A 23,658-nucleotide genomic window follows, 5' to 3' on the forward strand; every position below is an offset into this window, starting at 1 on the left:
CCCACAAAAAGTACCCAGAACAAAATCACGTTCATTTATTAGCAAACATACAAAATGTTAATTCAACAGCTAAACATATTTAGGGTTTTTAAAGCTTGTACAATTATCTCCCAGAGCAGAAAGCGGTTAGATTTAAAATAAAACAAAAAACTACATTTCCTGTGTCGGTTAAAGTGCACAGTATTACAAAAAGACTATCAAACATGGAAGCTTGAAGCATTTACGTTCTAAGTCGTGGAAACTATAACTTGATGCAGAGCATAAACGTCACTTCTCTTCCCACTAAGGCATCGACGTCTTTCCGGGAGGTTTCACAGCGGCCATGGCTGTCTGCATCGCTTGATTCCTTCGACTGTTCAGTATCCCCTGAATTCTGAACGTGAGCTATTGTGGAACACAAAACGTGTGAATGGCTACATGTGCACGCCTGTACAGAAAAGCCCACAGGTTGAGGCGTTACTTACCGACTGCTGCTGTGCGAGAGCATCCCGATAAAAGGCTTGCGTAATCTCCTGCCTATTATCATCGTACTCTTTCCAGATCTCAGCTTTGCTCTGGACTTCTGCTTCAGGTAGGAGGGGATACTGTTGCCGCTGTGGAATGAATTAATGGTAAGAGATGAGATCCGACGAATATCCTGAAAATCTTCTTTATTCACTTGATTCCATTGAGCAAAGTCAGGGACTCATTTTTACTCAATCTATCACAATGATTTAAATTGGTGTGACTTGTTCTGATGACATTTGTTGTGATTTGGCATCATGGAAATTAAACGGAATAAAATTTAACAGTTTCTTTCTTGAGTTTTTCAGATAAACTGACAGTTTAAGCACTTGATGTATCCAGGCATCGTTTAAGAAAATGTAACCTAGTTCTAAATAATGAAATTAAGGTCACTCACCAGTCGTAACTTGTATTCTTGGATGGAGTGAGACCTCATCTTCTGCAGCGTCAGGAAGGCCACCGATACGCTTGTTCTGCTTTTGTTCAGCAGTTCCTGCAAGAAAAATGTAGCTTGTAATGTTTTACTGGAACCCAAAAATGATCAGTAATTTCAGGGAAAAAGGTTGGAAATGTAGTTTTCTTTATACCAGTAGCTGCTCGTTGGTTTTCTGATTCAACATGTCCTGATCGGAGGTGACTGGGAGGCTGGCTGTGTTGGACTGTGGAAACACACAAAGACAGAATTGTACATGCATAAAGCACAAGGAATACGATGAGGTTTCCCCAGTGAGAGATCAGCTCAATTGCTAATAACTCTTTACCTCGGCTTCATACTCGGCCCACGCAGCTTTACGCTCCGCCTCACTGAGCTCCTCCTCTTCTTTGTGGTCCAGCAGGGATTCGTGCTCGTGGTAAGACACGATCTGCTCTTTACAGGATTCCAACAGCTGTGCCAGGACACTGTCCTGAGAAACATATGCAAACTGTTACTGCTGGCATCTTAATAGAAACCTAAAAGACAAGACAAGACGGTGAAGTCACCTTTGGTAAAACAGAGGGGCATCTCTTGCTCTTCTTAGAGTTTGGGTCATCGAGCAGGTTGGGCTCAAATGTGTAGAGTTCGGTCAGTTCGAAAAGAGTGAAGTGCCTCTCAATCTGTTGCTGATCTACAACTCGGTACGACAAAGACTGCTTGGTCACCTGACGATCATAAATCTTCTCCTCCATGGTGCCCTGGAGATAAAAGATTAGTTATTCTTCCCTGAATATTGAAATCCATCCAATTTAGGGTCGCGGGGGGGCTGGAGCCTATCTCAGCTGTCATTGGGCGAGAGGCGGGGTACAACCTGGACGGGACGCCAGTCCATCACAGGGCCACACGGAGACAAACAACCACGCTCACACTCACTCCTAATGACAATTTAGAGACACCAGTTAACCTAACATGCATGTTTTTGGGCAGTGGGAGGACGCCGGAGGGAGAGAACCCACGCATACACGGGGAGAATTCCACACTGAAAGGCCCTGGGTGGGGATCAAACCTGGAACCCCGTCACTGCGAGGCGACGGTGCTAACCACCACACCATCAGCAGCCCTGAACATTGAAATGATCCTGATATTTTTTTTGATGGTGTACTTTCATTTAAACACAATATTTACTCAAGTTTTAGAAAAGTCTTTGTTAGAATCACACACAAACAACCATTAATATAAAGTGGAGACCAAACAGTGAAATTATTATATCATCAGTGATATTATCGAAGTCCTTTAGGTATTTACCTGAGCCAAGAAGCGGTACACAAACACTTGCTTCAGCTGACCGAAGCGGTACACTCTGTATATGCTCTGTATGTCGTACGAGGGATTCCATGAGGCATCAAAGACGATGACCCTGTTAGCAGCCACGAGGTTGATGCCAAGTGATCCCGCCCTCGTTGAAATGAGGAACAATCGGCCACTGAAATTAAAAAGTAAACATCATAAAACCACGAACTTTGAAGTGGCTCTGTCCAACATTCTGGCAAAGTAAGTAAAAGTTGTGACTGTTTACCGGTCGTTGGCAGCATTGTTGAACTTGTCTGCCCATTTCTTCCTTAACGAAGCACTGGTGGAACCGTCCAGACGATAGTAATCTTTGTTTTTAATCCAGCTGCCCGCTGTTAGAAAAAGTCGGCACCAAAATCAAAACGCAAGAGCAACCAAGGAAAACTTTCTCATTTCTTTCTCTTTGACAGAATAATATACCTTCGAGTGATGATGTGTGTCTGGCTTTGTGAGAGGCCTCCAGGAACTCTTCAATGAGGTTCAATGAGATCAAGGACTGACTGAACACGAGCCTAAGAAAACAAAGATGGATTTTTGTAATTAAATCCAGCCAGAAACTTGGCCGCGTGTTTGACTTACAGACACAAACATACACTTTCTCCCCCAGATCTTCAGCCATTCGGAGGATCTCAAACAACAGCACCATCTTCCCGGAGTGCTCCATGATTTTGGCGTCACTTTCAGACAGCAGATTCCTGTACCAGCACTCATCTGCACTCTGAGGCCCCAGGCTGGAGGCTGCCAAAGGACAAAGTATCGCATTATTCACGAGCTACAGGAGTGGAGTACTACTGACACATGCACAGTACAGTGTAGTATAATAATACCTTCTACCACTGGGCCATCTTTGGATGCAGTCACTGTGTTGTTTCCATTGGCGTTCAGTTTTTTTTCTTCGTTCTCTTTCTGTCCACTGCAGCAGATACAGATGATACATAACAAAGTTACAGAAAATACCCACATCACTCCTTCCTTTTTTTATAGACCATTGTAAATGTGAGCGTTGATACACTTTCTGCCCTCAATTAAAAGAATATATAACTTTGATAAGTCTATGTGCGTATATTCATCCTGCACTTAGCATGTTTTCACCTAATTTAATGTGGTATTCAGGGGTACACGAACATCCCAAAGCATGAGCATTTTAATGAATCAGTGGAAGTGCTGAGAGTTTAATGGGGAATAAAAGAAAGAACAATCGTTTACCTCTCAGCCATGATGGTTTCCACTTTTCTCAACTGAGCCGCTGCCTTGACTTGATTCTTCTTATTCAAACATTTCTGCGATGAAACCAAAACCAAAACATCGGTGCTAATCATATTTGCTCAAACTTGTCGAGAGACTTGTGGTTGGCGTGTTTTCGGTACCTTGTTCACTTTGCTGAGGTGGCTGAGATGAAGGCACCACGGGTGAGTCCAAATTCGGCCGAGGACCTGAAAGTCCTTGAACAGGTTTGCTCCGGCCCTGTGATTTGTTTTGTTAGTTAAGGAGCCCTGACCTGGAAAAATAATAAAATGTCTACTTCTGACGGCTGAAGGTCTGACATAATAACTGTAAAAACCTTCATTCTTGGTTAGCACACAGCAAACTAAAACCATTGTTTCTCTACTTGTATTTCAGCAGAAATGTGTAAACTGGTTCTTACTTGTGACGTGGTCGAGGTAGTAGCGATATAACTGGTACTGAAGTGGAGAAATCCTCACCGCCAGCACATACTCATGTTTGGGAGGCAGAAACTGGCTCAGTTCAGAGTAATCTTTTCTCTAGGAAAAGGATGAACAAATTGTTGTGAGGCTGGAACGTAAAAATGATCCAACTTGGCTGTTTTTTTTCCCCTTTGTTTTACCTGCACACATCCGGCTAACACTTCGTGAAGCACATGCGCCCGCTTCTTCATGACCCGGACGTCTTTCGGGGTGGAGTCGGCACACTGACCGTTCTGTATGGGGTTGATGAAGCGGTTTCGGAATTCGCCCAGAGAGCCGAGCAGATTTTTCTTGATGAAGTTGACCATGCAGTGGTCTGTGGGAACAAAGCATGCCCTCTAAATACGAGTCTCTTCCAAAAATGAAATATCTGTCAGATCATCAGGCTACTCTTAATCTTTTGGAAAGTCTTGTACTTTGTGAATTATGAATTTTCTGATACAACACAATTCCATTCAAGCGTTTTTCATTCACACGTGTACAACAACAGTCCAATGGAAGCTGGCTCAGACCATTTTTCTTGCTGGTTCCAGTTCAATCCTCAGAATGATTTGTTGCATCCTTTGAACCCTCCACATACACAGTCTAATATTCATTATCTGCCCGTCCTTTGTATTTAAAGTCAAACTACCTCGATGAGAACACGTATTCCCAGTGAAATCACTTCCCTTCCCAGGAACTATGTACACACTATAAAGGGTGCTAACATTTCTGTTCCAACCAACTTGTAACTCGACACTTTAAGAGCTATACAAAGCAGATATGCCTAAATTTATGTTTCCGACATCTCAAAGAGAGAGTCATCTTTTCCATTTATATTTCCAGAAATGTACCATGTCATTCTTTCAAAGTAGGAGGTTAAACCGTCTCCTAGTAATTGATGTTTTTTTGCTTGGTGCCTGCAGCAGCTTTATATCCCTCGTCTGTGTCAGAACCTGGACATGACCTCGGTAAAGCGTGTCAAAACTCAGAGGTATCCGAGTCTTGAATACAGCATTTAAAGTTGTGGAAACCCTTACAGTATTGGGTGAGTTTAGGGAAGTCCAATACTATATGAAAATGGTTTGCTTCCCTTGTACCTCTCTACTTCCAGAAGTTCTGAGATGTACTCTGATATTTCCCTTGGTGCAGAGTCTGGAGTCAGCTTGTTGGTCCAGAAAACAGACACCAAATGAATCTCAACAATCCAATTAACCTTCCCCTTAAAAAGACCGAATGTTATCAAATGGTCATTCCTCACAGCCACTCAAAAAGGGTGCCTTCAACACTTCAATCTATTGTCCATTATTCATTCAGAATAATAGAAAAACATTGCAACTTTCCTAGCTCTGCTCCTTATAGCCATGAAGACTTACACTCAACAAGGTTGTTCTGAAGGGGTGTGCCAGTTAACATCAGTCTTCTTTGGGTCTTGATGGCATTCATTGCTTTGGAAACATTGGTGGCTTCATTGCGAAGTATGTGGCCCTCATCACAAACCACAAAGTCTGGACCTGAGAAGAAAAGAAAAACATGTCAATCATCAATAATCAACGACTCCTACAACTGAAGCTGTTATGATAGCGTTGGGATTTTTTGAACCTGGATCCACCAACGCGCTCTTCAACTCTTTCTTCCACTCCTCGTTGTTGACGTTTCGGGCTACAGACAGGATGCGGTACATTTCGTACCCCATTATTATAACACCGCCATCTCTCTGCCAACGCTGCAGAGCCCTGAGTCGTTCAGAGAGATCCTTTTTCGTAGCAAGTTCTGTAACCTGGAAGACATTTTTGTTTGAGCTGCATTGACACGCAGAAATGTGACTATCAAATCAAAATCAAATCAAATCAAATTTATTTGCATAGCACATTTCATGTACAAACAATTCAAAGTGCTTTACATAAAATAAAAGCATTGCAGCAGGGAGTGGAAGAAGCATTAAAATACATAAAATAATAGAAAGAGAAACAAATAAAATAATTTAAATGAATTTAAAAACAAGCAACAGTCTAGATAAGTTAAAAGATACCGTGCAGATTTCATGCATAGACACATGAGAAACTACTGCAAACCCCAGTACAAGTTCTGATGTCTTTTCATACCTGGACTCTATCTTCTCCCATGTTGTCTTGCCATTTCTTGAACTCACTGTCCCAGTTGAGGATGGTATTAAGAGGGCACACGACCAAGGCTGTTCTGAAATTTAAATTTGGTGACAGCAGCACCGTATGAAGAAACGCTACCACCTATAAAACAGAACAAATATGAGTAGAGAGGCAGAAAATAACAGCAACTGGCAGTATCATAAGTGACTTTAAAACATCTGCATTTATACGTCTATGATCAGTCCGAGGAGATAAGAATATTTGAGTTAGACGTGTGTGTATCTTCACCTGCAAAGTCTTTCCAAGACCCATGCAGTGTGCCAGTATACAGCCCGATCCTGGAGAAGAGTTGGCCTTCTTTACAGACTCACAAACACTGTCCCAAATAAACTGCACACCTGTGAGAGAAAATACAAGTTCCCAGGCTTTTCTACATACAGTAACACACCAAGGAACATCATATTCAGACTCATTTGAAAACTGTCAAACTCAGGATGTGAAGCGACAAAGTCTGAGTGTATCAGTATAACCAGAAAGTGCTTTAATTATTGCTCCTGTTGCCACCAAAGTGCCTGTATCGTGAGAAAAGAATAAAACAATGTCTTCCTCAGTGACTGACGGGAGAGCGCAAACTAACCGTCCACCTGGTGAGGCTTCAGTCTCGTAACCAGGTTCCTGTGCACCTGAACAAGGGGCATCTTGGTCTCCTCGTCCTGGTCAAGGACCAGCTTGGTCGTGATGGGACCCAACTCATCCTCGATCGCAATTATCTGGTAAAAAAAAAAAAAAACACACAAACAAACGAATAATTAAAGCCCTGATAAAAGCAACAGCCGGTTATCTGCTGTAGAAATGTGACTACTGCAAAGATCAAGCCTAATCGCCAGTGTGGGTTTATTGGTTTATATTTCCTGTACCTCTCTCCAGTCCTCCATCTGTTGCTCTCTCTCTGCCAAACGTTTGCGTCTCTCCTCCTCTTCTCTGAGAGCTTCCTGAGTCTCAGCACGAAGGTTCACATCGTCAATGATTTTGCGGATCTTTTTGCGCCCTTTGGGGGTGCCTTTACTTTCGCTGTTCTCTTCATTTCCATCCTCCTGATCACTCTGCTCAAATCAAGAACAGTCCAAAATGACAAAAGCACACATCTGTTTCCTTCCAGGCTTCAGTTCAATGCATCAGATGAGTAGACACGGATTTAAAAAGGGCAGACGGATACAACAACAGCCGCTACCTTTTCACTGCTGGAGTCGGACACCCAAATGCAGGGAACTTGTTTCTTCAGCTCATAACTACAAGCTGCTTCTGTTTCGTTTGGATCTAATCTGGTGCAAAGAAGAGGCGGGACAAAAGTTAGTGTTTATAGCTTACTGCAGTCATCCATAACTGTTATTTTAATCATTTCACTCTTGTAGGTCCACAGTTAGTCTAATCTTTCCATTGTGAAAGACAGCAGTGTGCTGTTATCTGTCGTTTTATTGTTAAATTGTATATATAATGTCGATTCTGCACGAATATTGAATTTACCGTAAATATTTTCCAGTAAGAAGTGAAAATGAGTAATGAGAAATCTTTGCTTCTCTTCATTAAGTCCTTCCTGTGAGACACAAAGCCCTCTCCTCATCCATTACATCCCACAGGATCTCTTTGTTCTCCGAGCGCTGGCCTGCTCGTTAATTCACAGATTTCCAGGACCACATTGAATGCAGAGCCTTCAGTTTTAAGATTAAGCATTTTTCACAGGATTTTTCTTTTAATTCTCATTTTAAACAGGTCTCTATGGTATCTGAGTAATATATCCACACATTTATCACATCAAAGCTCGACTATGACGGTTTCATTTCAGCTGAGTGTCCAAATTATTCCCTTAAAATCTTGAAGTTGATCCAAAATGTCAGGGCCAGAGTCCTGATGGGTAAAGCTGAGAGAAATCCCATTTCTCCAGTTTTAGTATCTCTACGTTTGCTTCTTGTAATATTTTAATTGGCCTGGCTCCTCACTGTCCCCCTACAACCCCAGAAAAAGCCTTCACTCTCAGGGTGGAGGCATACCTGTGGTTCCCAGAATTTCCTGCACAGCATTTAGCTTTAACGCTCCCTAAATATGGAAGCAGCTCTTAGTTTGGGTTTGGAACACGGCTTTCGAAACCTAGCTAAAAACATGTTTAATATGCTTGATGTCTTTGTATATCTGTCTGTGACAGAATCATCAGCAGGGAGGGGTCTTATAATACATTTCCATAAAACTTTCATAGGCTGGCAACCCATTAAGACCTTAAGCAACATGTGCAAGGGTGGATTTGGGTCCTAATAAGATAAGATTAGAGGGGGGAAAAAAAGGCATATACAGTAAAGCCTTGGCAGAAAGTTTTTAGATGGCAGATCACATTAATGTACCTCTTAAGTTCATCGTCATCATCCTCCGACTGACTGAGCTCCTCGCTCATCGCCGCATCTTCATGCGAGTCACTACTTTTAGCAGAACTTTCACTCTCAGCTTGACAGAAACAGAAATCATGCATTAGAGCAGCGCCGTCATTTCCCGTTCAAACATGTTTTAACCTCACAGGTGCGCTTACTAATCAGACATCTCCTCCTGGCTCTCCTCTTGTTCTCCTGCTTCCCTACTTCACTCTCAGGCACTGCCTTGTCACTGGCTGGTCCCTCATCTAAAGTGAGTTTGTGGCGGAGGAGATGATGCCTGGACCTGGGCTCATCAGACTTGTTGTCAGATGACTCTGAAGCCAGGTCTTCCCCTGTGGCAGAGATATGCTCTCTCATCATTTCACCCCTTTCCAACATCCCCCAGGAATACACATCAACTACTTCCACTAAAACTGGGAGATTTCTGTACTTGTAAAAGAAAAAACTGACTTACCATCTTCATTTGTTCCGTTCCCCTTGTCTTTTTTAGCCTCCTTGTCACCTTCTGACTCGGAGTCATCCTCCTGCGTGTCGTCCTCCGAAGAAATATCATCAACCGAGGAGCAGTCGGCTCTAATTTGGGCCAATAGCATTTTCTTAGCGATTCTTTTAAGAGTAGAAAAAAAAAAAGGGGGGAAAAGGCACCTGAAGTTCATTTTATGATCAGTAACAAGATCTTCAACTGGATATTTAACTTGATGGCACGTGACGAAAACAGTTACGTTTTGGCCAGGTGCCGTCACCGTTTGTGCTGTTTTTAGTGCTCAAAGTCACTTCTAATCAATCCAGACTGCGCATGAACACTAAAGAATTTGAACACATCTGGGAGCACTGGGAGCTAAACATTCAAAGTAACAGCAGCAACGATAAGAAGAAAACAAAGGAGAGACAGAGACTTTTGTTGAAATTATGAATTTATTACAGCAAACAAGTATTAACCACAGGAGGGTGGGGGGGGGGGGGGGGGTATTATCCTCTTCTCCTCCCAAAGCTTGTTCTTTATTGGGAAACAGGGAGCACTACTTGTTGTTCCTTTAACATTTGTTTGCTTGCTGGCATATGGACACGTTTTAAATGCTCTTTTTTTCCCCCATGTAAAACCGAAAAATGAAGCCGATTCCTAATTCAACCAAAGTTTTAACACCTGTAGTCTTCTCAGGTGACCAGAAGGCGACTCATTTGACTTATTAACTGTAAAAATGCAAAAGAAAAAGAAAATCAATCAAAAAAAAAAAGGAAAATATTGAAGTCTGTGTATAAATATTTCTCAGAATGAAACCTCAACTCTTTTAAACTCCAGTAAAAAGTAAAAAGATTCACAATAAATAGGATGGTTCCCAAACGTAAAAAGCTTATGATTTCAATACTATACGGTGTAGTGATTAATTAAGACATATGTACAAATTGTAAAAATATGCAATGCACCCCATGTAACTACTCATGCTGAGCGAGAGTCAAACAGTATGTCACGATATGGATCAGGCTCAAGTTAAACTTCCACATCCTGCAAGGGCATTTTCTCAGGCCCAGTTTGATCATAAAGAGGTCCTCAATACAGGTCAGTGTGGACATTACTGCCTTTTTCAGAGACGTTTAGACCTGAATCCAGTTACGGAGTTTATTGTAAAAGACGTATTTACAGTACAGCAATGACAGCACCAGTAACAGAAGTTTGCCTCGACTATTTGATTTGTTTCAGCTTGGAAAGACGCAGCAGGAGCAGCAAACACTGAAGAAAACGAACACACTAACACACATGATTTCGGCAGTACTGCCATGATAATGAAAGAATTCGTCCTTTTTTAGGTTTTAGCCCATTAACCACAAACATTTGCAAACTTTACATTTCTGCTGACCATTTTTACTCAACATGAAGATGCACTAGCACTACAGCTAAAGAAAAAACAGACTACAGGGAGGGGGGAGTGACGAGAGGACGGCTAATATATCCAAGATTAAGCAACTCTTGCCTAATAGCACTGCTTTCACTGTTGTGCTGTCAGAAAATCCGACCTGGAAAAAACATGAGAAACAAACATGGGTGTCGTTAAAGCATTATGTAAGAAAACGTGCTCGCTTGCATTTTAACAGTTGTTTCACAGCCCACTCTCAATTCCCAGATATACAAGGTCGCCGTTCTTTTTCAAAGCACTGACTAGAGAAAGATTGCTTTTGTTGTTTTGCCCCGACAGCTGGTTTGCCCATAAATCAGGGTTGAAATCTGCGGGTTCAAAGACGGTTAAACGCTTATCATTAGTTTTAATGGTCAGCAGTAATGTATAGTCTGTGTAGAGAAAGTGGGGCAAAACATGAAGAACACAAGAGTGGATCCACTGGACCGTAGTCTGACAGAATATTTATCGTTTCGGACAAGAATCAACCAGGTATTTAAACGTAAATGGAGGGAAAGCGAGTTTCTGTTCACATTATTATCTGCAGACGGATGTTTTTAGAGTAAAAATGCATGATTATCATCTCAGAGTCGAGCTGTTCATGCGATGAAACTGCACATTAAACTGAGGCTTTAACAGGCTGAGGTGGGAAACTGCCCACAAAAGTAAAAACAACTGTACTAATCCAGAGATTAACTTCTGAATGCACACAACAGTGAGCTTAATCGTCTGTACCTGTACAGGTCAGAGTGTAACACATGAGGGTTTATTTTACACGTCAGTGTTTCTGCACAGAGATTGTTGTTCGAGGACGGAGCGATGATGCAGATTAAAGGATTTATTCACCTCTGTTGTACCGGGACGGCGTCAGATGCTTCAGTGCATATATCAGAGTGCGTGCATGGCAGGATATTTCTAAGAGTAGAGATATGTGCACGTTGTACGATAATCTGTGTGAAAACACCACAGAGGAAGAAAGCGAACTGCAGAAAAGGACATGTTAGCCCTTATCACTGCGTAGTGTAGGCAGCTCCAGGAGTACTTTTATCAGTTATTTCTCCATTTCAAATATGAAAGTAAAAGACACAAACAAGACCTAGTGGGATTGTGGGATTGTGGGATTGTGGCAGTGCTAGTATGAAAGTTTGAGTTTTAGCTTCTGGAAAAAGGCTTTTTTTGTTTGTTTAAAGACTTCATTTGTAGCCTAAAAGCCAGCTAGCTTCGAAAGAAGCTCTTGTAGGATCGTGTCATCTTGGTGGCTGAGTGTAAATAACAGAGCCCTGATGTCGATGGCACTGAACAATCAAGTCAGGAGTGTCAATTACAAAGGAACGTAAATGGCATCGACTGCAACTGGCTGTTGCTCGCCGTGAATGTAAAACTCACAGCTGTGAGAAGAAGAAACTCTCAGTTGTTCATGAGGTTTTAAGTGCAAGCTGTGGGACACTGGCTGTTTTTAAAGGTGCCCTGTAACAAATACTCACATTTACCATCATTAAAGCCCGCCTCAAAGCAGACTCCAACATACAGAATCAACACTGTGTTGAATTTTGTTCAAGATCACGTGCAGTAGTCACATTACAGAACACACGTTAAGGCCTGCAGACAAAAAAATGCAACTTTTGAGCCTAAAAGAATTCTGACGTCGAATAAAATCAATCTAAAGTGCATTTACAGACTCATGTACATTGTATCTGATATTTTATTAAAAAAAAAAAAAAACAATCCTTTGCCAACTTAACATTAGGGCACAATTCAACCGTCACTCCACATCTGTGACACATAAAGGGTTCAAGAAGGTGAAGCACAAAAGATTTCCACATGCCTACAACTTTGCTGACACTGATCTCCATTAATGACCACTTATTGAAAAAAAAAAAAAAAAACACTTTGTTCTTCACGTAAATACGTGTGCAGACAATCTTGCAAAGTTTATACTCCACGTTTAAGTAACATTTTTCCATTTATCCAAGTTAAGCTCAACGGTGGACAAATGTTTGTTGTGCATTTTCTGTATAAACACAGAATTACAGGCTTCCTGCATACGTCAGAATACTTCCACTGGAAACAAACCTGTTCGGCATTAAGAGATAAAACTTTAAGGCAAAATAAGTTTCATTCATAGTTCAAGTTAATGCTTTAGAGCAAAGAGATTCAAAGTCTTCTTTTTTTTTTCTCTCTCTTTTTAAATCAGCCAAAATGGCAGGGCAGAAATAATAATAATAATATTATAAACTCTATTAAGATTCTTCTGGAGCAGTTAGATAATATACTTTAAACACTAAATAACACACACAAGATAGGTATTGTGCCTCTCGTTCACAAAGCTGCATTAAGCGAGGCTCAGTCCGACTGAACCATGAGGTGGACCTAAAAGGTGTATTTGATCCCTGGGACTCGGCAGCTACGTTTGGGTCTCCTCTGAAAACTCCGCAGCTGAGTTCTAATGACAGGGCGGCTACCAGATTTTACACGGAGGGGGCGGTTTGAAGTTGCATTCTTTCTTCTACACTTAGGGTGTAACAACTCTACACCCAGGTTTTTTGAATCGTACCTATTTTCTGGATCATCGTCTTCTTCTGCTGCCCACGAGGGCCCAGACTGCTCATCATCTCCTGCAAAAACACCAACAATTAAATATACATTCACATTTAGCAGACTTCTGAACACCGGCTACTGAGTCAATATTAATATGAATGGCAGAGTACAAGCAGGACAAGTACAGAAATGCAAGTAAGAGCAGGTTAGGTGTGTTGCTGTCAAAATATTGACATGATACATAATCAAAGGAAGGGTTTAATGGAATAACTACATAGACTGCAAGGTCACATCATTGCCTGATAGCAAGCAGAACATGATATAAACCTTGTAAAAAGTAGTTTAATCTGAAGTTTGCAGACATATAGGGTACGTGCACATATCAAACATCTACTTCAGAATACATTCCTATCCTGATAAAGAGAACTTGCCAACAAGCACTTGGTCTAATGACTAAGATGGAGTGCTTTACATCCACTGAGGTGTAACATACAGCATTAGCCAGTAGTTTTGAAAGTAAGGGATGCTGATGATTTAGCTCTAATCATCAGTGGGAAGACAAACGAAGGTCTGGATACACAGAGTCTGATCTGTGAGACTCACCTGATGATTGCTGGAATGCTGCAACTCCCAGTGAAGCCACATCTTCTGTGATTGGCTTCATCTTCTGATCACTCCCATCACTTGCAGAGTCGTTGTCTTGTTCATCATCGCTTGATGAGGATGATGAATCAGTTGCGTCCTGGTGAGATTTCGTTTTATCCTTCCCAGCTTGCATTCTTCTCTGCTTTCTGGCCACTTCTTCTTCTTCTCTTTTGACGAGGTGAGGCTTCGCTATTGACCTCACCGTGTTTAAGTTTTGGATCTTCTGCTGCGAGTCTGGATCGTCACTGGAGGAATCCGTCCCACTTTCCCGTCGAGCTTTGACTCCTCTGTTGCTCGATTCAGACTCAGAGGAGCGGTCCAGCATCTTGCGTTTTAGCCGCATCTTCTCCGGTGACATTGGGCTGTTCTTTGTGAGCCAAAACAGACATTTCTTGGCCACCTTGTTTGGCGACGCTTCACCACCATCCTCATCACTCTGGGCTTCATCTGAGCTTTGTGTCAAAGCCGCTCGCTCCAGCAGAGCAGCAGGGACTTCATCCGAGTCGGAATCGTCTCTCGCTCTGCTCAGACTTTGTTCTTCAGTGTTTGCGGCAGGGACATCGTTAGGCGTCTCCTCGGGGTCAGAGTCGCTGTCACTGTCTCCTGCTGAAAGGGACGTTTTGGTTTTGACATCACTTGGTCTGCGCAGAGGAGTGGTCTTCACTCGAGGAGACCGTCTATTGCCTTGTTCCTCCTCTGATAAGAGAAGTGCAGTCGAGTTATCGTTGCTGTCAGCTTGAGTACATACACTACTTGTTTCTTCATATCCCGATACATGTTTTCCCTTTGACTTCTTTTCTTTCTTCTGGACGTCCTCCTCCATCTTTGGGTCCTCAGATGACGGCTCCTGCTCCATGGCTACAGGTGTAAGTTTCACTACTAGTTTTTTTGTCATGTCAACCTGACTCTCAGAAGGCTTCAGGTCCATTGTTCTTGCCGTCCGCCCGGCTTCACATGAATCTGAATCCATTTCCTTCCCGGAGCAGTCATGTGGACCTCTACCATCTGCGTATCCCTTCGAATCACAGTCATTATCTTCTAAATGCTCATTTGCCAGTTTCTGCAGGTCATTCATGCACCTGGCATCAGAGATATCCAGCTCGATGTCCGCTTCTTTCAGAAGGGTATCAAAATCGCTGTTAAGAATTTTTTCCCAGTTGCCCAACACGTCCAAATCACTGAATTCCTCCTTAAGGCTATCCTCCAGTGCTGAGAGAGACTTCCGCAAACCTTTGACCACGGCCAAAAAAGAGTTCAAATAGAGGATACGAACACTGGGTGTTTGTTTCTTTGTTGTGACACCGTGAATAAAATTGATAAATGTTTGGTTTAAAGCATTTGTTGAGTCCACTACATGTTTGGCCTTTTTTGTAATGTCCTTGGAAACTTGCAGGGTGTTGTAGTTGAAGACAACATTCCCATCCATCCCACTGTGATCCCATTTATCCAAAGGAATGTTTTGTGGCGAGTGTGGCAGCATGTGATACAGTTCAGATTTCCCCGGCTCCACTCGATTCCTCCTACGCTGCTGATGCCACAGACGCTCGATGTTCTCGAGGACGCTGTCGCACGCCATCACCAGGTCAAACAGAGGCTCGGTACTACACACGTAGCAGTACCATTTGCTCTCCAAGATGCCAGACAGTTCTTTCCTTCCCAAGTTTCTGAGGATGCATTTCTTGCAGAAAGCATTACTACAGAAGTCACAGCAGATAAGGTTTCCTCCTTCAGCACACCACCTGCATCAGGAAAAGTAGGAGACTTTTAAAACAGCCCCACAGTACATGTAGGAATGTGAAAATAACCTGATCTTACCTGCACTGCTCATCCATTCCATCTCCATCCTTGCTGATGTCATCACTTGAGTAATATTTGTAGCACGCCTGACAAAAACAATTGAAACGAAAACTAAATCAACATTTGTTCATTCGTACTCCCAGTTCCTCAAAGATTTAACAATAAATAATGTTACGCACTTGATTACATTTCTAAAAGCTAACTGTTAAAGTGTTGTTCCTATTGTTTCTTGGAGGTCTAAAAGATGTTTACATGCTCTCATGCATTCATTCCCAAAGTGAGGGGGAATTTTATGTGGGTCGCCAAATAAAGTTGTTTGTTTTTATTGATAATTGGGAGAAAAACAAAGTATGATGTATGATGAACATACGTGAAGTGTGATTTATCAAACGTCTATCACTTTTAAATGGCTAGTTTAAGATGATGCCTAACTGGCAATAAAAAATAATCATATATGTTTGTTAATTCTCTTTTTGAGGAACTAGGCCTAATGTAAAATGGGTTTGCATGAGGATTTATCACCTTAAAAAAGTGGGTCCACAGGAGAAAAGTTGCTCTAATGTACAAAAATCCATAATTCTCTCTGCTTTATGCTGCAGCTCTTTTCACCCCGTCTGAAATCAACTGTTTAACCATTTAAAGCCCCATCATGAAAAGCTCAGTCTCCCCGGTTCAGTAACCAAGCTTCAGTAAAATGAAAACAATTAAATGTTTCATCCATTGATTCTTCTTAACATTTTTCAAAGAAATCTGAGTTTTTGCACAGCTTACCCATTTATGTTAACTCTGCTGAACAATTCAAATAGTTGTTAAAGACTTCTCTCTGTTTTTTGGCCTTCCTCTGGAGTTGATCAATGTGATGCTACGAGCAGCTTTAAATTTAATATCAAGATGCTTTTACTCATTATTATTCTGTGAAGCACTTTGGTCGTTTAAACTTATTAAAAAAGAGTGACGTGGCTTTTAATGCAAACCAGCAGTGGGTCTGATTTTCATATGTGATCAGCTTTTCAGATCAGGTTATCAAATCAATAACAGCCCTCTTCAAACGTGCCTATTTGGTGGTCTTCCGCACCATCATGAGCTCGATAAAAGCTTAATAGTCTAAGTGAAATTAAGCCATAACAAGTAAGAAGCCAATCAGTGCTCTCTGTGAAACTAGCTGTTCAAAACAATAACAACGTATCAATACTCAGACTCACCTTGCAAATCAGTACTTTCAGCACCGGGTGTCGATAGAGGGAATCTTTGCGGAAGTGGTTAACTTGTCGGCCACACGCAGTGCAGCTCACAATTCCCACGTGTTCGATTCCTGGGAAACACAAGTCAATCATTGGCAACAACTCCGTTATAAATATAGTTTGCTGGATTGTTTATCTTGTTTGCGACTGTCTGTCCAACAGATTCCTGATAAGATGCAGATGAGTAAAACTATTCGTCAAAATAAACAAACAAACTTGGAATAAGCAGAATTAACGTAAGAATCTGTAAGCTGCTTAAAGTGATGTGAATTTTCACCTTGTTTTGACTATTTGTGACTGTTTTCAGTCAGAAAAATGACCAGCAGGTAAGAACTGTCTAAATGAAAGTGTGAGGATCTCCACAGCAGCAGTGACTGACCTCCACGTCGCTTTGAAAACTCTTTCCGCAGCACATTGGGTTTCCGACTCCGAAACTCCGGACCCCTGAAATCATCTCTTCCGTTGTCAACGGGTTCTGGTCTGACCAACACTGTGCCTGCAGGAACAAAACAACACATTTACTTAAACTTAACACGAGATTATAACCAAACTAATCTAATCAAGTCTACACATAGTAAAGCACAGAATAACACGTTCACAATGACTTAACACAGAAAGAGGCACATAAAGCTACTTCTGAACTCAAAGACAAACAAAAATACTCTCTGTCTGAGACTCACCTATACATGCTACACCAAATCTGTTGCTTCTTAAACACATCAGACACCAGTCAACTGATTTTATACTTGTTATAATCTGTCCAGTTTAAGGATAAAGGTTGAGGTGCTTACACTGAGTGTGTGTGGGGCAGCAGCGCAGCACTTTCAGACCTACCTTTAGGCAACCGTGTGACATCGAGACGACCATTTGCATTCACGGGTAAATCCAAGTCCTCGCTGGCGTTTGATTCTCCAGATTCATCCAGTCCAGAGTGCTTTATGACAACTGAAGGTTTTCTGTGACATTAGTGAAACAGGGAAAAAAATTTAAATTTGGAAAATATACCACAGTGCAGCAACCTACTTTAACAGTAAAATAGGAGGAAGGAGGGAGGCCATTATAGTTCAATATACAGAATTTTCAGCCTTTGATTGTTAAATCTGGTGCCATCTCATATTGTAGTGCTTTATCTTTGCTTACTTAGTATAAATGAACAATGAACTCACCTTCTTGAGCATCTCGTTTCCAAACCCACCTGCAAAAACAAGGTAGCAGGTTTATTTCTCTGGGCCATTTCATGTTACCTGACTCCCGCCCTCTGGTATTCGCATACCATCTGGGACGAGCCCACAACCGACACGATTTCAAATGGGGCTATTTTTTCTAAAACTCGTGCATGTGATTGGATGAAGAATCCGTCCGTCATCTTGACTGACACGCCACTTCAGCCACTCCCAATGACTCAACCCGTGACGCAGCTCAGAGCTTACCTGACTCCCGCCCTCTGGAGCATGAATGGGCGGCCATAACGCCGCCCATTCATCCAAAGTCCCACCCAGCGATTAATGATTGGCTCTGATTATTTTCTAATCGGACGAAACACATATGACTCCCAGGCTCCTCAGATGGTTGTGTGAGGAAAGGGAACGCCCCCGCGTGTAGTTGGTGAACGCAGCCAGATGACGTGAGTCAGGTTACATTTCATGCTTACCACCAAAAATTTCTGCATATTCTGAGAAGAGAATATCATTAACAGTGAACCAGAGAGGAAAGCAATGTGTTATGAACCTTGTGAATAAATCAATATGATGCAAGAATATAATTTTCAAACAATACTAAATGAAAAGGAGCTCCATCACCAAACACTGTGCAAAAATACCAAAGAAGCCAAGCTGTTCTAAAATGTTCGATTAAGTGTTGACAGGGTGCGAACTGACTTCAAACATAATGCAAAGTCCTACCAAGGAAAGTCCTACTTTTTTCATTTGGTCTGAATTTAGCTGTTAATTAAGAAAACATTTTACATTCATAACGTAAGTTGAATTGTAAGAAAGAAAATCTTCTGAAAGATTTTGTAGAGATGAAAATCAAATCGATCAGACTCGCACACTTTTCACAAATCAGTTGTGCCTTATTGGGGCAAAAAAGACGTCCTCGTTAATCCGCCACTTTTCCTCAGACCCACATCAGCGTGTGCTTACACACATCCACCTAGCGTCAAGAAATCAGCGGTTGTTGGTTAGAGCGTCATTTTCAGCCTTACGCACACAGCCCATTTCGCTTCGACCCCAAATCTGTTTCTGTACTTTCACACATGACACTAATGCACAAAAGGTGTATTAGTGATTATTGAAAATGCCAACAAACACAACTGAAATAGGAGGTCTTCTTCTTTCTGCATTCGTTTATGTAGGAGCCTGGTTTAACACTGAATTACACAATATAACTTCTTGGCGTTTCTATGTGTTTCTATGGGCGCAGAGCAATGATAACTGCATACAGAGAAATATGGCACCACTAAAATAACTTACAATAGCAAGTATACCTCTAAATAGAGCTAATCAACTCGTACATATAAGTCATTACACACAATATTTCATTCAGTGAGATGACCATTTTTGCAGTGAATTTTTTTCACACTCCTCCTCAACTTTAACCTCAAATTATGTTGCATTCACTGTACCTTGAAAGTAAGAAGTTCTTTGTGTTTTTTGCTTTGCTATTGATTCCCAATTCAACAGTTTTATAGTTTCCATAACCAAACAATTAACTGAGCAAATGATGCTCAACCATGATGCTGTTCAAGCTTTTATATCCTGACAAGGAAATCCAACCTCTAACTGCCTAATTTCTGATTGGTCGATGAAGGCACCATTCATACACCATAACAAAAACAAACTTTAGTTAAAACCCATTTCAGCTACATGACTTCCACCCACCTATAAGCAGCGTTTTACCAACCTGGGCCAGTTCAACACATGACTCGCTACAAGACTGCCTGAAAATGTGATCAGTATCAGTTCTCCATAGTAGAACTGCAAAAATGGAAATACTGTACAAGTATTTGGGAATAAAATTACATGTGAAGTATTTTTCTATCAGTGTGGTTGGTGTGTGTGCTTGCGTAAGTGCTGAGGTGTGTTCTGTGTGCTTTCCCGTACAGTAATAACATGGTTCAAGGGTTATTAAGTATCCAAATTCATGTTTGTTTAGTAGCTAGAAGCTGTAAGACAGATCTCAAGTAACACACACACTGCGCCTTCCTTCTACGCCCTTAAACCAGTGGCTATTATACAGCTGTAAATTTGTGTTTTAAGAGGATAACATCAACCTGTATCTCTGAAATGTCTTGACCAATGTGTGTCACAGGCAGTTCAATAAGGCCTTAGGAAATTGTGTCAACTTTTAGAAAAATAGGATCCTTTCAGTTACCTCTGTCACAGTACGGCCTGCTGAGTTTCCCACAGAGCAGCTCTTGTTTGTCTGACCTGTGAACAGAAGATCTGTTAAATGTTTGTAACACATATGTTTAACCACACTCTATAACTAATCACATGATTAAAGCATCTACAATGATCCCATAAAGTTTCATAGGTGTACCATCATTATCCTCAGATGTTGGAGCACCGTTGCTGTCCTCAACATTGGAATGAGACAAGTACTCGTGAAGCTTGTTGACCAACACATTCAGCTTGCTGGTGGAGGTGCTACAGTCAAGAAAAAAGAATTGCACTCAGCAGGTATAGAAAATGGATGGATGGATGCATCTTTCCATCATTAGACATGTGAAACATTTCATAAACTAAGAGACTATCAAATGTAACATCAAGTCCTTTATAAAGATTATGGTTCAACCTTTACCAAACAATAGTGAATGCTCTATGTGGTTTCGTATCTGGACAGATCATGCATCAAGTATTATCTTTCAGCTTCCCAAACAAGTGATGAATGAAACCTAACAAGGCTATCCTATTTCCTTTCAAAGGCTCCGCCTCCTACACACAATGTAGATTTGTGTGTGTGTGTGCAGAGCACATCCTCAAGCCTTTAGTATGTCTGAGTATGTTGCACTGAATGGCTGATGGTGCAGTCACCCCCATATTTGTTAGCTCAAAAGTCTAAACTAGGCACACAATCACCACATCAACAGAGGGCAAAAGGGGCAAAAGACAGAGGCTAGCAGATAACCTGGTAAAATATTTAGTTATAATTCAGCAGCTATGCAGTAAATTTAAGAACTGTCATGCAATATTTCAAAGAAAATCACATGAACAAACAGGGAAAACACTCATTATTTTCGGTTGCTAAGGTGCTACATCTCAGATAACATCATTTCAATCTGAACTTCAGATCACTGAAAATGTTAAGTTACACATATATGAAGATTTAGTCTCTTATGTGAGAAATCAGCCACTTACACGTGTTCTTATAAGAGCAAAGAAAATTAATACTGATCATCTACACTGCCAGGCCAAAAAATAAATAAAAGCCACACACTATAATTTAATCATTGGAGCACCTTTAGCTTTCGTTCGCAGTGGCATCACTGCTATAGACAACGTTACATCTAGAGCGGCATTCATTTTTCATCACCATATTTTTTCGATGATGGAACGTAAAGTCTTCTCCTGCACGTCCAAAAGATTCACTAAGGGGTTCGACACCTTAACCCAGGGATACCCACATCCGGTCCTCGAGGGAGGCTGTCCTGCAGGTTTTAAATGTTTCCCTGCTTCAACACACCTGGTTCAGATGAAATGGATCTCTTCAAAAGATTGTTAAATTCTGCACAAACCCGCTAATGATGCATTGATCTGAATCAGGTGTATTGAAGCAGGGAAACATCTAAAACCTGCAGGACAGCGGCCCTCAACGACCAGATGTGGGTATCCCTGGGTTAAGGTGTCGAACCTTGAGTGAAAAAGATGCTCCCTGAACATCTCTTTCACAATTTGAACCTAATGAAACCAGCCACTGTCATCTTGGAATATGCCTGTGCCACCAGGGAGGAAAAAGGGTCTAATGAAGGAAAAACTTTCATTCAGCATATTCAGGTTATGAGTCGACATAATTTTCTGGGCTGAATCCAATTGGAGCAAATCTAGATCATTTGCATACTCAAATCCTTATGGTTATGTTTCTTTGTATATTTCCCAGTACGATTTGCATTAACACAACTTTTAAATGGATGTGCAGGGAGTGGTGAACTTCTCTTGGATGAATTTCATTTGAGTCCTAATGCAATTAAAGAAGGAAAGTAGGATGGATAAGCTAAACTCTAACGACTCGATCTGCACCATCTCCTATTAAATGTTAAATAAATATGCTAGTTATCTTGTTAGCCCGATTCTTTCATTGGAAGCCCAAGAACAAACCGGAGAAATCTTCAGTTCACAGAAAAAGTATTTATTTTGGTCGCAGGTAAATTATGGCAGTGCTGGGCTCGGTGTGAAAGAGCCCTCGCAGGGTCGCCGTCAGAACGAGCCCTGATCTCTGGAAGTAGATCATATTCATCTTCTTCACATTTATCTAACAGAGGTTGGACTCACACACGACCAAGTATAATTGGCCTGTTACTAGTGACATGAACAGGCCAACCACTGTCCACGTCATGTTCTTGGGATGTGATAAACAGTGTGTGTGTGTGTTGTTTTAGGGTGTGTATCTAATGTATCAGACCTATCTGACACGATAGAGAAGCTTAATCTGTCCCAAATATTTTTAGTCTAGTTATGCTATCTTAAAGTCTTGGACCAATCAAGGATATACATCGTGTAGTATGAGCAGAGTGGGAAAGTACAAAATAAGAACAGAGGTTCATTAGAGAAATACAGAAGAAGAATACATCATGTCTAAGAACAACGCCAAATATAACAATCTGATGCGTCATGTAGAGGTTGTAGTCATCATCTACTTGAGAACTACAAGTAGGGATGAATAATTTAAGAAACACATATCATAACTTCTTTTCTTTTTTTTTTTTTAATGCTCCTCTAATGATGCCAAAGTATTACAGGTAACAAGGTGTACATGCCAGACTGACTGGGGTGTTGTTATGTTTTGAACTAGGTTACGCTCAGCACACCTAAAGTTAAAAAAAAAAAAATACAGCGACAAACGCTTCCATCAAAAAACTTTTTTTTTTTTTACATATTTCACATAAATTTCCAGTCATGTTTACACTGTTATTATTTTGTCACTCTATAGCTACACTCGAATCGATCATTATTATGCGATATCCTCCCAGTTAGCTTAGCTGTTAGCCGATTCAGCTAGCAAAGCGCTATGCTAGCTCACCGTTATACTGGCTAATAATGCGAGTAAAACGCATTTAAAAACCGGCAATTTTACCTTAATGAAGACATGTTGCAAAGCAGGCAAACAACCGAATTAGTGAAGCGTTTATGCTCTCATTATTCTAATATAATTTGGCAAAAATATGGCGCTCAATAGCACTGTGTACAGCAGCAGAGAAAATAATTGGCAACAAGTGAATACTGGTCTTGTTGAAACCTTGTTCACGTGTGGTGAGTTAGCGCCACCTGCCGTCCCGGAGTGCAACGCTATTATTACCTTACAACGCTACTCTATCGTTCTATCGTCCGTTACTCTGTACTTAATCGACAATTTATCAGTTTACGATCTCTTTAGCCGCAGAATTATCAATACTGCAGTAGCTGGATCCTTAAATGTCAACCAAATTCCTAAAAATGGCATTATTTCGTGATTAAAAATGAGATAAATGAGAATGTCCTACCGTGTTGAAAAGATAGAAAGTAAGTCTAAACTTTTTATCATTAAAATGATAGTTTACAGTGATAATTATTCCAAATTAAGGATGCTAAATTCAAACACTGAATTACAACCCTAATTCTAAATAAAAAATTGTGTAAAATGTAAATACAATTTATGTATCATCTAATGTGATTGTTTATTAGTCTATTGTCAATTAAATATCGGTTTATGAGATCCTAAAATCATTGTATTCTGTTTTTATTCATATTTTCACAGCATCCAAACTTTTCTAGAATTGGGGTTGTGCATTTTATCTCATTTCATCATTATATAGTATTGTTTATATTACTTTTTGTAGGAACTTAGGCTTTCTTATGATCTAAAATGT

General features: G+C 41.0%; 1 protein-coding gene across 1 annotated transcript; it reads right to left on the minus strand.

Annotated features, from left to right (window-relative positions):
• Nucleotides 1-20: 20 nt before the first annotated feature.
• Nucleotides 21-23,021, minus strand: atrxl (ATRX chromatin remodeler, like). The gene is made up of 35 exons (XM_075487940.1): nucleotides 22,887-23,021; nucleotides 20,136-20,242; nucleotides 19,968-20,023; nucleotides 17,762-17,790; nucleotides 17,430-17,551; nucleotides 16,975-17,091; nucleotides 16,557-16,666; nucleotides 15,373-15,440; nucleotides 13,516-15,296; nucleotides 12,929-12,989; nucleotides 8,937-9,088; nucleotides 8,638-8,814; nucleotides 8,456-8,555; nucleotides 7,294-7,384; nucleotides 6,980-7,165; nucleotides 6,700-6,832; nucleotides 6,351-6,460; nucleotides 6,060-6,203; nucleotides 5,557-5,734; nucleotides 5,331-5,468; nucleotides 4,116-4,291; nucleotides 3,915-4,032; nucleotides 3,637-3,767; nucleotides 3,476-3,549; nucleotides 3,097-3,182; nucleotides 2,863-3,007; nucleotides 2,690-2,781; nucleotides 2,496-2,601; nucleotides 2,225-2,402; nucleotides 1,486-1,677; nucleotides 1,266-1,409; nucleotides 1,092-1,163; nucleotides 902-997; nucleotides 465-593; nucleotides 21-384 (listed from the first exon to the last, which is right to left on the minus strand). Exons 1-35 carry the CDS (start codon nucleotides 22,898-22,900, stop codon nucleotides 283-285), a joined length of 5,715 nt encoding a protein of 1,904 aa, XP_075344055.1. The 5' UTR covers nucleotides 22,901-23,021; the 3' UTR covers nucleotides 21-282.
• Between the last annotated feature and the right edge of the window lie 637 nt (nucleotides 23,022-23,658).

The sequence above is a fragment of the Odontesthes bonariensis genome, chromosome 16 (genome assembly GCF_027942865.1).
Source record: "Odontesthes bonariensis isolate fOdoBon6 chromosome 16, fOdoBon6.hap1, whole genome shotgun sequence".
Classification (NCBI taxonomy): Eukaryota; Metazoa; Chordata; class Actinopteri; order Atheriniformes; family Atherinopsidae; genus Odontesthes; species Odontesthes bonariensis.

Excerpts from the sequence above, each read along its gene's own strand:
- atrxl (XM_075487940.1), bottom strand. Across the intron at positions 17,552-17,761 it reads GAAACGAGATGCTCAAGAAG|AAAACCTTCAGTTGTCATAA; the intron begins GTGAGTTCATTG and ends CTAATGTCACAG. Across the intron at positions 3,183-3,475 it reads GAAACCATCATGGCTGAGAG|TGGACAGAAAGAGAACGAAG; the intron begins GTAAACGATTGT and ends TATCTGCTGCAG.